This window comes from Castor canadensis, chromosome 5, assembly GCF_047511655.1.
Source record: "Castor canadensis chromosome 5, mCasCan1.hap1v2, whole genome shotgun sequence".
Classification (NCBI taxonomy): domain Eukaryota; kingdom Metazoa; phylum Chordata; class Mammalia; order Rodentia; family Castoridae; genus Castor; species Castor canadensis.
The window spans coordinates 150,724,699-150,738,517 of NC_133390.1; the positions used below are offsets into that span (position 1 = coordinate 150,724,699).

The window sequence follows — 13,819 nt, forward strand, 5'->3', positions numbered from 1 at the left end:
ATACATTGCCAGGCTTTTTTTGTTTTTTTAATTTTTCATTCATCTTCTGGTCTACTGAATGTTGTAGTTTACATTTTCCAACAATGGAAAATGAGTTCTTGTATGTTAAAGTGTTTGTTTGGCAGCCCAGTTCCATGTGACTTTATTGGTATTACCTCCTTGAAGGGGAACCAGGAAAACTCCCTAGATCCTATGAAAGGGGCATATAACCCAGTCTTCTTCAATCACATTTCTGGATGAGACTTCTCTTTTGAATTCAGCAGTTTGAGGAGGTCCTCTGAAGAGTCTTTTCTGGGGTGAGTAGGACAGAAGTATTTCCTCTTATGCTTTCTGTGGCAGTGGGAGGTCAGTAGCTCCCTTTCAGACCACTTCTAAACCATGGTGTTGCAAACTGTTCCAGGAAGCTTGTCCTCTTGGATTATTAGCCCTCTTACAATTCTGTAAGCTAACCAAATTCTTTCTCCTGCTTAAGTCAGTCAGTTTCTATTATTCCCAACCAAGAGTCTACAGATTGTGGGCCACATCAGACCCACTGTGTGTAATTATTAAACAACTCAAAACATCAAGAGTAATTTTTATTGCCAGTATGAAAATTTTATGAACTTCAAATTTTAGTGCTGAAAAATAAAGTTTTATTGGAACACATGTTCATTTGTTTAAGGATTATCAGAATGTTTACCCTAATGGACATCTCATGCAAATCTATTAATTACAAAAATAAGACAGGTCAAGAATATAACTCTAAATAATTTGTATCATTTAGATAAAATACTGTAAGTTACTTTTAGCCTTTTGGAGAAACTGTATAACATTAACATACAACTTTATCCCTTCTTAAATTACTTGACTATGTCTAACACTTTTTTCCTATTACATTACTTTGAGACATCATTTTTCAGAGAACCTTGGTTTTATTTGTTTTTTTTTTTTTTGGATAGTCTTCATTAAGACAGCTTTAAACTATTAAACACTAGGAGGTCCTAATCTGATAAAAATCTTTTTTACATAGTTTGAAGCTGGTAAACCTTTGGGCCTTTTTTCAAGAGGTAACCCTGGTCATTTAATGATCCAATAAAATTTTCAAAGTCAGCAACCTGAAAGAGAACATCAAGAGTTAGCACTGAGTAATATGCTAAAATAATGACTTTTGAAATTAGTCTCTTAATGACAAACTATCAAGTTTCTGGGAAAATAAAATAATTTGTACTTCTTATAGCACTCCAATATGCAAAATAACCTTATATTTGCATAAAACAAAGATTAGACTGTCTTGAAATTAAGTGAGTAATTTTTACATATAACCTATTTTACATGCTTAAAATGCAATTACACTGATTTTTGCTAACTCACTATAGAAAGAGAAGGTAGAATCATGTCCATTTAATAGAGGAGAAAACTGAGGTTCAAAGATGTTAGTATGACTCACCCAAAGGGCTTGTCAGGAAAGCATGGGGACTGAGTCTCACTACAATACTTCCCTAAAAGCCTTGAGAAGAGGTAGGCATGAATCTAAATAAATAAAAACTCATTTTGTTCTCCTTAGTAAGGCTCTCCTGAAATTATTACAAAAAAGTAAAAAGACGTGTTAAGTATTTAGGTTACCCCTACCTGAATATTTAGCTCTTTGGCAATCTGCCGAAGTTGATGAAATTGAAATAAATTATTGTAAGTTCTTTCAGCAATGTTGTTGAGAGCAGAAATAAATCGTTTTGCTGTTGACCTGTTGCTCATTCCAGAGCCATGCTGTGATCGTTCAAAATCTAGGTTCCCAAATTCATCAGAGTAAGTTCCTAGCATGCTTAAAGGGAAGGAAAGAAAAAGTTACCCAATGTGGCAAAGCTATAAAAATTATTTTACTGGGTTTCCAGGTTAGAAGAAAAATATTTGCCAGGTATTAGTGGCTCATGCCTGTAATCCTAGCCACTCAGAAGGCAGAATCAGGAGGATCATGGTTCGAAGTCAGTAGTTCAAAATAGTTTGCATAGTTTGCAAGACCCTACCTCAAAAAAAAAAAAAAATCATGAAAAAGAGCTGGGGGAGTGGCTCAAGTGGTAATAGCACCTGCCTCACAAGCATGAGGCCCTGAGTTCAAACCCCAGTGCCAACAAAAAAAAAGAAAAATTTGGAAGTGGCCATGAGACTCACTAGCAAAGTTTCAGATGTGTTTATTGAGTGTCCACTTTGAAGTTCACTATGGTATGGACTGTTTGGAATAAAAATATTTTGGACACAGTGTTTACTGTTTTTAAGAAACTTCTAAATTTGAAAAGAAATACATAAAAACACAGCACTGATAAACTGCAATATAAATTCCTGGAACATTCTTTTTGATTTCTGAAAAAAAAAAAAAAGAAACTCTAAACATAATAAATTTAGCCTTTTCTGAGTAAAGACATGGTTCCATATCCCAGTGCAGCATGGCAAAGAACAGGCATCCCTGTCTGTACAAAGGGACATGTAAAACCTCACAGCCAGGTTAAAAGGCAAAGTTATTTAATAGGAAATAATTAATCAAATACATATCAATCAGCTACATGGTGGGTTTATAATGGTGAACAAAACAAGTACAGTCTCTGCCCTTAATGAGGTGGTAGGAAGGATCTTAAATTGTTACTAATAAAGCTTCACTTTGTTCTTTGAATAGACAAGAGGCTATATTGAAGAAAACTGTAATACCAGTCAGTCAACTGTAATAAATGACAAGATAAGACAATAAGATACATGAGCATTTTCCTTTCTGAAACATAGTACACTCTTGTTTAAGGCTTTTATGATTAATTTATCATATGCTTCTATCTCATAAGAAAGTTGTCAGAAATGCTTTTAGTTAATAATAGGTAATATTAGTTATATTTACTTATACCATAGGCACCCCCTCTCAGGGACTATTTTGTTCCCACTTTACAGATGAAGACACAAAGTCTGAAGGTTAAGTGACTTTACCATAGGCTATATAACTACTGAGTGGCATATGTGAGACTTTAATCTATGTTACACGGCTTCAGAATTGAAGCAAGATTCATAAAATATTTGAGTTACCTTTCCTGAAACAGAAAAGACTCCAAATGATCTCTAACTTTCAAAAGTGATTCTGTTCTCTTCTGCTTCCTAGTATATTTTCAATTTTAGAATGTTCGTGTGAACTGTTTACAAAATATAAACATTTAGTTTAAAAAATGTGTATGTATGCACTTTGCTAACTCAGATGAGCTATGTCACAGTTTACATTTTTCTTATTTAGACTTCTGCTTCCCAGTAAAATGTAGTTTTACAGATTCAAAACCACATTAAGGGCAAGCTTTCAATGAAGCTAAAGAAACAGATAGAAAATTAAAGTATGGACAATGGTTATTAAAGTCAGCTTTAGTACTGACGCAGTACATTTAATAAGGGTCTAGTGTGTGTCAGGCATGATTCTAGGCCATGAAAATACACTGGTAGATGAGGTAGGTCCCTATTCTCACAGACTAAGGAGAAAGCATGTCAGGTAAAATGTAACTCACAATCTAATCTCAGTGTGTTTAACTGGGTCTTAATCTGTACCATGGAAATAATGGCTAGGTAATTCCAAACATTTGGAATCAAGCTATTCTTTTTTTCCAGAATTTGTTGTCAGCAAACTCTGACATACTGAATTAAAGAGAAAGGTTCCTCTTCTTCCACAGGTTGCTTATAAGAGCAAAGAATAAGCTCCAGATTGTTGCTCAGGCCTTCAGGAGGCTGTACTATTCTACCCATATGCATACATATGGCGGTAGCCTTCAGGGATGGAGGGTACAGGGCCAATACCAAACTGGGGATAAAGAAAACCAGGTAAAGTCTTTCTTATTAGGAAAGGGAGAAAGGATCCACAACTCAGAGCTCCTGGAAAATTCAGAAGGAAAGTACTGAAGACTAGACCCTAGAAATTCTTTGGAAAGTATAATTTTGAAACTTCTGGAATCCAAGACTTGCCTGGTTTTGAAGCCTTCTGTTGTTCATGGTGTGAGTCAGATAAAGGGATCTGCTCAATCTTATCTTTTTCCCCCCCTTTATTGTTGTGCTGGGGGGGGGTACATTGTGGCATTTTCAAAAGTTCTTAAACTATATCAAATACATCATACTTGAATTCACCCCCTCCATCACTCTCCTTTATCCTCCTCCCCCACCAGCTCAATCTCATCTTAACATCACCATCACAGCCAGCATTCCTGAGTGTCCACTAATGTGCAAGAACCATATGGTACTACTGCATGACACATAAGAGCACAAATGTTTGTGGTGCTTTTACACAAGAGGAGACTTAGGGGCAGAGTGTAACTTGCCATGGCAGCCTCAGATTAGACTCTACATCCCTGGCTCTTCTGGTGGCGTAGCATTGCTTTTATTCACAATTGAAAAGGAACAATTGGGCAGAGCCAACTGATTCTGACATAACGCAAGCCCCAGAACATCAACTAGAAAACAAATCCATCTACTTTTGAAGAAATAGAAATTACCCAACAAAAGATATAATAGTTTAACCTTAATATATTTTTGGTCTTGGAAAAAATAGATTCCTAATAGATCTGTATTTTAATTGCTCTGACAGCACATTTTTTATAAAGCTAATTTCTAAATTACGATACAGTTGTAAAGAAGATGAGGGAGCACTTTAGGGAGTGACACAGAAAAATCTCCAATATGCGTTCCAAGTGAAAAAGGCAAGGTATAATAAAATGTGTATGGTATGTTGCCATCTGTCTGCAAAAGAGGGTAAAAGAATACACAGATACATATTTGTAATGTTTACTTCATATCTTAAAGTCCCACAAAAACCTCTCACTAGGGCAGGAAGAACTGCAGGAGTAAACTGTCTCCTATGTACTTTTTGAACACTAGAATTTTGAAGCCTATGAATGAATGTATAAACCTATTCAAAAAAAAAATTTTTTTTAGGCCAGGTGTGATAGTTCACAACTGTAATCTCAGGTATGTGGGAGGCACAGACAGGAGGATCTTGGTCTGAGGCCAGTTCGGGCAAAAAGCATGAGACCTTATCTGAAAAATAACTAAATCAAAATGGACTGGAGGTGTGGCTCAAGTGGTAGAGCACTTGCCTAGCAAGCACAAGGACCTGAGTTCAAAACCTCAATACTGCAAAAAGAAAAAAAATTTTAGGAAATCAATGTGAGTCAATGCCCTGTATAGCTATCTTTATCTCAACCAGCAAAACCCCTTGTTCCTTCCTATTATTGCTTATACTCTCTCTACAACAAAATTAGAGATAAGGGCAAAATAGTTTCTGCTGGGTATTGAGGGGGGGAGCGGGAGGGGGTGGAGTGGGTGGTAAGGGAGGGGGTGGGGGCAGGGGGGAGAAATAAACCAAGCCTTGTATGCACATATGAATAATAAAAGAAAAATGAAAAAAAAAAAAAAAGAAAAAAAATTTTAGTTTGCAGTGAAAAAAAACCTTAAAATAGTTGGCTTTCACTTTTATTGATAAAGATTTTGTCTAAGGTAGACATATGCTCAGTTAAAATAGAATTTTTGATCATTTCTACCACCTAAATATCATGATCTACCAAATAATATAAAATGCAAAGGACACAATTCAGCAGTATTTATCAAAATCATTGCTCCCAGCAATATCACTTCTGAGAATTTGAGGTATATATACAACTTCCCTTATATGAAGTACCTTATATAGAGCCTTTCATGGTTTCTATTATTAAAAGAATGGGAAAAATTCATGTGGCTAGCAATAGGGATCTGATTAAATAAACCACGGTATATCTACACACAGTAACATGTAGCTGTGAATAAAAAGGGAACTCCCTATGTCCTAATGAGGAGCTACCTCTGGAGATACTGTAAAATTCAAAAACAGTGCACAGCAGGATAAACAGCATACTTTTTACGGAGAAGTAACAGGTGGCTGGGTGGAGAGGGAGGGTGGGAGTTAATGGGACAAAAATAAGCCTTCTCAGGATATATATTTTTGAACTGATTTTAGAACTATATGAATGTATTAACTCATTCAAAAATATTTCTTCGAGGGGTTGAGGTGGCTCAAGTGGTGGAATACCTGCCCAGAAAGTGCAAAACCCTGAGTTCAAACACCAGTACTGCCAAAAAACCCAAAAATCTTCTTAATGTAAAGATTAACAAAAACCAGAAATATCTTAAACCAAGAAAGTATAGTTTGCTCAATGGAAAATAAGTGACTGTAATTTTGGCTAGTCTAATTAAAAATATAATTTGAGATTGAAAGGTAACCAATATTTCATTTAAAACAGCACTTAAGAGACAGGTATGGTGGCATACACCTATAATCCCAGAACTTGGGAGGATGAGAGTTTTAGATCAGCTTGAGCTACATATCAAGATCTGGTATCAAACAAACCAAGACAGCATTTAAAATTTTAGCCTTACCTATATTTCATAATTTCAACTATATCCTCAGCATCTTCTTTGGTTGCTTCCTCTCTTAATTCCAACCTTGCCCGTGCCTTTGAAAGAAAACAGCCATATTAAGATAAAAAAAGATAAATACTTTTACCACTGTTTGGTATGTCTAAGTGTATTTATTCACTGTACATAAAAACTGATTTTGAGAGTTGTAATATTAAAACTCAGAATTTTTTAAAAAATAGAAATTTTGCATATAAAAGCAGCTCATTTAAAATATGGGCAAAACTTACTTTACTTACTAACATTTCTTTTTGAGACTGGTCATTTCAGATTTGTACAACAATATTTGGTTTTAACTTGCCTTTAATTTTCAGGAAGTTGAACCTAACCAGTTTTTTAGAACAAAGAGGACATAATCAGATTTTAGGAGCAAAAAGCCTAAATGTCTGGCAGAATTAATTTTAACTGCCAAAGTTCTCTTAGCATTCTGCAATGTGAAAAGAGATTATTGCTGTTAAAAAATAAAAAAAACCAAACAGACACTATCCTTACTGATATGTCATGTAATCAAATCAAATACTCAAGATGTTTTTTGTTTGTTTGTTTTTTGGCAGTACTGAGGTTTGAACTCAGGGCCTTGCACTTACTAGGCAGGTGCTCTAGCACTGAGCCAATGCATACCCTCAGCCTTTTCTGCTTTAGTTATTTTTCAGGTAGGCTGATGTGCTTTTTGCCCTGGTTGGCCTGGTCTTGAATCATCCTACTTCCTACCTCCCATGTAGGAATGAGAGGAGAGTACCACCATGCCCAGATTGTCTGTTGAGACAGGGTCCTGATTAATTTTTTCTTTTTGCCTGGGCTGTCCTTAAACCATAAACCTCCAGAGTAGATGCAATTGCAGGCACGAGCCAGCATGCCCAGCCCCTATACTTGAAATATTTGATGCAGTCCACGTTCACATGTACTCCACTTGGAATCCCAAAATCCTAGTTAATCTAACTACTTTTCAGAAACTCTAGCAATCTAAGTATCATTAAAAGAAAATAAAAGTTACATAGTAAATAACTGGTCCTGTGCCTAAAAAGAAATCTGTAACTTTGACATGTTATAGATGTGACCAAATTGTTTCAAAAACTTTTATCCACCCATTTCTAATGTCTCTCAGTAGGAAGAAAAACTGAATCGAATTGTGAAGAAATGTATCAAAAGGGCAGTCACACTAGAACCTACCACCTTCTTTAAGCCAAAAAGAGCATGAATGAACACACAAACCTCTGTCAGGCGAATTAAAGATTCCAGCTGCCTAGTAGTGATTGGTGAGCTATTTAACCGTTGGCTCTGTTTCCGGAGCTCCAGGTAGAAATCCTGAAGAACCTGAGCAGCTTCTGTGGATAGCCTTGGGTAGACATACTGTCGTGCATAGCCAATATACTTTCTCAATAACTGATGGGGAATTGGATCTATTGTTTCTCCAGGAACTACCTAAAGCAGATAAAACAGCTCAAGATTACAAGATAAGTACCAAATAAAATCTTGCTGCTAACATAACTTGTGTAAAGCCTCTCCAAATAAAGCAAACACTATACAGCTCTCATTCTAGTTGACTGAGATGATTTTAAGTAAGTTTAAACTCTAGTATCATAATATAAAGTTTTAGTATGAAAGTTTCTACTGTACAATAAGCCACACAGTGTTGCTTTGTTTGTTTGTTTGGTGCTAAGGATTGACCCAGTAACCCACAGATGCTAAAACACATGCTGCAGCACTACCCCATGCTCCCGTTCTCTACAACATACTGAACTTTAACATTCAAACAGACCAAACTGCATGGTTAAGGAAAAACATGATACCTTTAGTCTTTCTGACAATGGCTTCTCAGAAATCACCTCAAGTACTGATATATTTGAATCTTGAGTATTCATACGAGTTACCGTGGCACTGCTGACAGCTCTCTGCTTTCCAGCTCTTATTGCAATCACATGTTCAGACAGTAAGTGATCATGTTGCTCATTTGGGGTATCTAACAGGATAAAGACCAAATCAAATCTGGATAGCAGGGCACTCCCCATTCTAGAAATTGTGAAAGAAAGAAGAAATAATGATTGATATCAAAACAACCAGAAAACCTAGAAAACTGTTCACTTTCTTGCTTATTACTCAAAAAAAAAAAAAAAAAAAAAAATCAAGCTTTTTCAGGTATGGTGGTACAAGCCTATAATCCCAGCACTTGGGCAGGAAGATCATGAGACCAGCCTGGGCTATACAATAAGACCCTGTCTCAAACAAATTAAAAATAATAATAATAATAAGCTTTAGGTTAAATAAATAAGCAAATACTTTTTTGGATTCAATATTTCTACTTACTTGAACCCCTCCAAAATGTACATGAGACTTACACACATATACCCTCAGTAGGTTGGAGATTCTCATAACATCAAAACCATTGAGTTCTTTAGGTTCTATTATGCTAACTGATGATGTTACACATTATGTCATACATTACCTAATTGAATAGTTCTTCATCTTTTATATCTTTTGTCTCACCAAAACACTGAGTCTCTCAAAGCTCCCATATCACATTTAGAAACAAAAACATATTTTTAATTCAAAGGCATCTATATGCCTAATTGACTAGTCATTAGAATAAAAATGCTCTAAGGTAGAAAGGAGAAAAATGGAGAGATGAGCCAATTCAGATTACACTACATATACACACTGAAATGTCATAATGAAACTCTCTGTACAGCTATCTTAAACCAAAAATTATTTTTTTCAAAAATGGAGAACAGGTCCTGTGTCTTGGGGTTGGTACAAGTGGAGGGGGGAAGATAGAAGGAAAGGGTGTAGGAAGGTGAATGTGGTGAAAATTTTACGAACTCATGTATGAAAATAGAAAAATGAGACCTGTTGCAACAATGGGGGAAGAAGGGATAAAGGAGAATGATGGAGGTGACTTTCACTATGATATATTGTGAACACTTTTATAAATGTCACAATGTACCCCTAGTATGACAATAATATAATAAAATTTTTTTAAAGGAATAAAAATGGGAGAAATGACCCAAGCATTGTATGCACATATGAATAATAAAATAAAGAAGTAAATAAATAAATGTAATATTAGGCAAAAAAAAAACAGGAATAAAAATGCTATGTTCTATTTAGTCCTCTTCCCTGACCCCAGGGAAGCACCTCTATTGGAGATCCAAAAAATGAGATCCAGAATGATTCAAGAATTTAATGAAGGCACCAAAACAGGTTTTGGATACCACTAAGCCAGAATTCAAGTATGCTGGATTTGTGTCCAACAGGATCTTTTTGATCTTCACTAAAGAAAAAGTGACTTTTTTGGTGCCAGTGGTACAGAAATGCCCCAAACCTCCAAGTACAATTGTGTATTTTACGATACATCAAAGACTATTTCTATCTTAAATGTAAAAAGTTGTTAAACATTACAGTTAGCCAGACATGGTATCACACACCTATAGTCCCAGCTACTGGGGAAGGTAAAGTGGAAAAAGCACTTGGCCATGAGATTGAGGCCAGCATGGGCAACATAGCAAGACCTATCTGGAGTGGGGGTGGGGTAGAAAAAATTATTAGGAAACAAACATTTTCCCCCCTTAGGCTTAAGATTCTCATTATTTCATGAAGTACTCTTTTGTCTTTTCCTCACTTTTGCATCACTTAAATCTGTTTTCCCTTTTCCACACTTTGTTCAACCTGCACAAAATGAATTAGAAGAGAAAGTACACACATGTAAGATGTAAACACTGTTTTTGAAAAAAGTGGGATCATGCTACTAAGTATGTAACTTATGTAAGTATGTAACTAAGTAAGTATAATCTTCTCACTAATAGTAAACAAACCCCTGTCATTGTACAAAGCCACTTTCCATTGTATGGTCTTTGTTTCAGATTTTCGGCAGTCATAATGCTGGAATACCTGTCCTATGTATCTTTAAGCAGGATTCCTAAAAGTAGAATGTTTGGAAAGAATGGAACATACATTTAAAATACTTTATAAACATACCAAGTTGTCCTTTCAAAGTACTAAATTGTATATGGGAGAACTCATTTCCCCACCCCTTCGCCAATGATTATTATATTTAGAATTCTTGCCAAACTGGTCAGTACCAATGGCACTTCATTGTTCAAGCATATTTTTTGCACATTTACTGGACACTTATAGCTTCTGTAACAACTCCATTTATGTCCTCAATTATTTTTTTCTTATTGATTTCAGGGATTGTATATCTTCAAGGCATAAGTATTTGAAAAGACTTACTTTAAATTCTCAGAAACTGTTTTGGCTTTATTGTAATGTCCCCCAACTGGATTTGCAGCAGCAATAATGGAAGTTCTTGCAGGGAGGCTACAAACCACGCCCGCCTTAGCGAGACTGATACTTTGCTGTTCCATAGCTTCTAGCAAGGCTTGATGTTGATTCCCCATCTTATCAAACTCATCTATTCCACAAATGCCTACAATCATAGAGTAATAGACAAAAACATTTTCCTTTGGCCCAATTCCAAATTTTATAAGAATTATTATTATTGTTCCACAATAATAAATTATTTACATTTTTTCCAACAGTTAAAAATTATCAAATGTCATACAATGGAGAATTATTTTACAGCAAATAACATACTTGTCCTAAAAACTAGGTTTTGTGCAATATTTATTCATTTCCCCATTTTCCATATGCAAAGGCACTATGTGATGAGGGCTCCAAAAATGAAGCTATAAGAGTGACCCTCAAAATGCTTATAAGTACTTGAATTTAAAAAGTGAGATAAGACATATACTTTCAAGAAATATATTCACCTGCCTACCAAGTGCAAAGCCCTGAGTTCAAACCCCAGGATCACCAAGAAAAAGAAAAAGAAAAAGAAATACACTTCAAAAAACACATGAGATGCATAATTTTATGACTTTTGTGGAATGGGGATACTTAAAGAAGGAGGAGAATCTGGAAAGGTTTCAAGAAAAAAGTGCTATTTGAGCTAGGTCTTTTGGGGACTGTAGTTTAGTATGATTTGGGAGGAAAAGCACTGTACTCTACCATCATAAGACTTGGTCATATGACTGAGGCCTGAAAAAAAAAAAAAAAAAGACTCTGGCACAATTCCTAGTAATACTAGGTACTGGCTATAACTTGTAAGAAAATCACTTAACTTCTTCAAATCTAAAACAAAAGTTAGGTGCTAGTGGTTTACCCCTGTAATCCTATCTACTCAAGAGGCAGAGATAGGAGGATTGAGATTTGAAGCCCTGGCAAATAGTTCTTGAAACCCTATCTCAAAAATACCCAACATAGCTGGGCACCAGTAACTTACACCTGTAATTCCAGCTACTCAGGAGGCAGAGGTCAAGAGGATTGAAGTTTGAAGCCAGCCTGGGAAAATAGTTCCTGAGACCCTATCTTGAAAAAAACCAACACAAAAAAAGGGCTGGTGGAGTGGCTCAAGGTGTAGGCCCTAGATCAAGCCCCAATACCACAAAAAAAAGAAAAAAAGGAAAAAAAACCACCCAACATAAAACATACTTGGCAAGTGGCTAAAGTGGTAGAGTACCTGCCTAGCAATTGTGAGGCCCTGAGTTCAAACCCTAGTACCACCAAAAAAAAAAGCCCCAAAGTATCACCACTGACTAAAGGCATTCATGTGCCAGAAATGTTACTTCTAATCCATAAATTAGAGACCCTCTAACATTGGCTTGTAAATATTCTTCCTCCTGCTTCCCCATACAAGTTAAGTTAGTAACCTCTCTGGAGGGTTTGCTGTGGTTAAACTCATCTGTATCTACTCTGTAGTCAAATTTTCTTTTCCTTTCTATCTCCCTTCCTTTCTCCCTCCATCCCTCCCTAACTTCCTTCTTTCCATCAGGGATTGATGCCAAACCTTCATGCACATGAGGTAATCGAGACTTACTCATATCCTTGAATCCATTTCTGGTTGCATTTTCAGGTTCTCTACTTCATGAGACCAATTATGCCATATGTTGAATTCTCTTTGTTTTCTATCTCTATTATTTCCCCTCTATTTTGAACTTTGTTCTCTTCTTTTGCATTCACTGAGATTATCTCAAGCCTTTCTATAATTTATCACTTGGGAGGGTAAGTTTTATAGGCTACTTTTATGTTGTTAGTCATGTTTTACTTTTTCCCCCCTGGGTTTTTTTTTCAGATAAGGTCTCATTATGTATTCCAGGCTGGCCTCAAACTTGTGATCCTCCTGCCTCTGCCTTCCAAGTGCTGGGATTAAAGATTTACATCCCCATGCCAAAAATTCATGAAAAATTCATGGGGACTTTGTTAACTTCATTACAATTTTGTCTAGACTGGTATTAGCCTGCTCCAGCTGTTCAGAACAGCTGCTATCACTGACTGTCCATGCCCCTTCTAATAACACTACATGGTGTTATTAGAAATTCTCAAGGTGACAAGTATACTTCTTCAGAGGGTGGGACAGATTAGGAGCAAAGTCAAGGTACTTCTTTCTTTGGCTGTCACTTTTCAAAGTGTAAAGCAGGAGATAGCAAACTTTCTAAAAAAGCAGCAGAGCTAAATATATATATTTTTTTTCTCTGTGTGTGTGTATAGCCCACACACAGTCTGGCATATTCTTAGGTCGTTTGTTCTTTATAATCCTTTAAAAATATAAAAACCAGTCTCAGCCTGTGTAGTATCCTAAGACAGCCATAAACTGGGATTCACCTGTGGACTAAAGTTTGCTAACCTCTGGTTACTACTAAAGGGAAATGTTATAAATGTTTAAAAAAAAAAAAAAGAGGAGATGGAAAGCCAGAAAGTGAATGGCCTGAGGTTACTCTCAAGACTTTGACTTTCACTCTGAACAAAATGGGCAGCCACTGGAGAGATGTGAGCAAAAGAATACACCTAAGTTTGTTTTGGTTTTTTGGAAATCCTGGGGTTTGAAGTTAGCGTTTCATGCTTGCTAGGCAGGTGCTCTACCACTTGAGCCATACTTCAAGCCTCATATTCTAAGTTTTTATGGTATTACTCTGCTTTATTAAAAACAATAGGAAGAGGCAAGGGTGATCAAAAAGCATGACAGTGAAGCAGCAGTGAAGTAGATACTGCACACATTTTGAAGTTAGAAGGACAAGATTTGCCAACAGTTAGCTATGGGGTATGAAAATATGTCAAAGATGGCTCCATATTTTCTGATTTGAGCAGATACAACAATGGAGTTGCCATTTAATGAGATGAAGACTGTATGAATAGATTTGAAGAGCAAGATTAGGATTTGGGCTTGAGGCATGTTACGTTCAAGAAATCTATGGAGATACTGTGTAGATAATAAGAAATAAGTGCTTGAACTTCAAAGAAGAGATATAAATTTGGGGATTTTTAGCAGGTAAGTAGTTAAAACCAGACACTATAGAAGATCTCCAAAAAGACAAGTAAAGACCTAAAGACAAAA

General features: G+C 36.0%; 1 protein-coding gene across 6 annotated transcripts in view; it reads right to left on the bottom strand.

The window, feature by feature from the left end:
* Positions 1-909: 909 nt before the first annotated feature.
* Mcm8 (minichromosome maintenance 8 homologous recombination repair factor) overlaps positions 910-13,819 on the bottom strand; it is a 36,779-nt gene continuing 23,869 nt past the window's right edge. For all 6 annotated transcript variants that reach the window (XM_074074374.1, XM_074074375.1, XM_020166838.2 and 3 more), the window contains 6 exons: positions 10,660-10,855; positions 8,223-8,442; positions 7,645-7,854; positions 6,394-6,470; positions 1,609-1,798; positions 910-1,094 (listed from right to left, as the gene is read on the bottom strand). In XM_074074374.1, the coding sequence (XP_073930475.1) occupies positions 1,002-1,094; positions 1,609-1,798; positions 6,394-6,470; positions 7,645-7,854; positions 8,223-8,442; positions 10,660-10,855 (986 nt within the window). In that variant the 3' untranslated portion in view covers positions 910-1,001. The remainder of the gene's footprint in view (positions 1,095-1,608; positions 1,799-6,393; positions 6,471-7,644; positions 7,855-8,222; positions 8,443-10,659; positions 10,856-13,819) is intronic.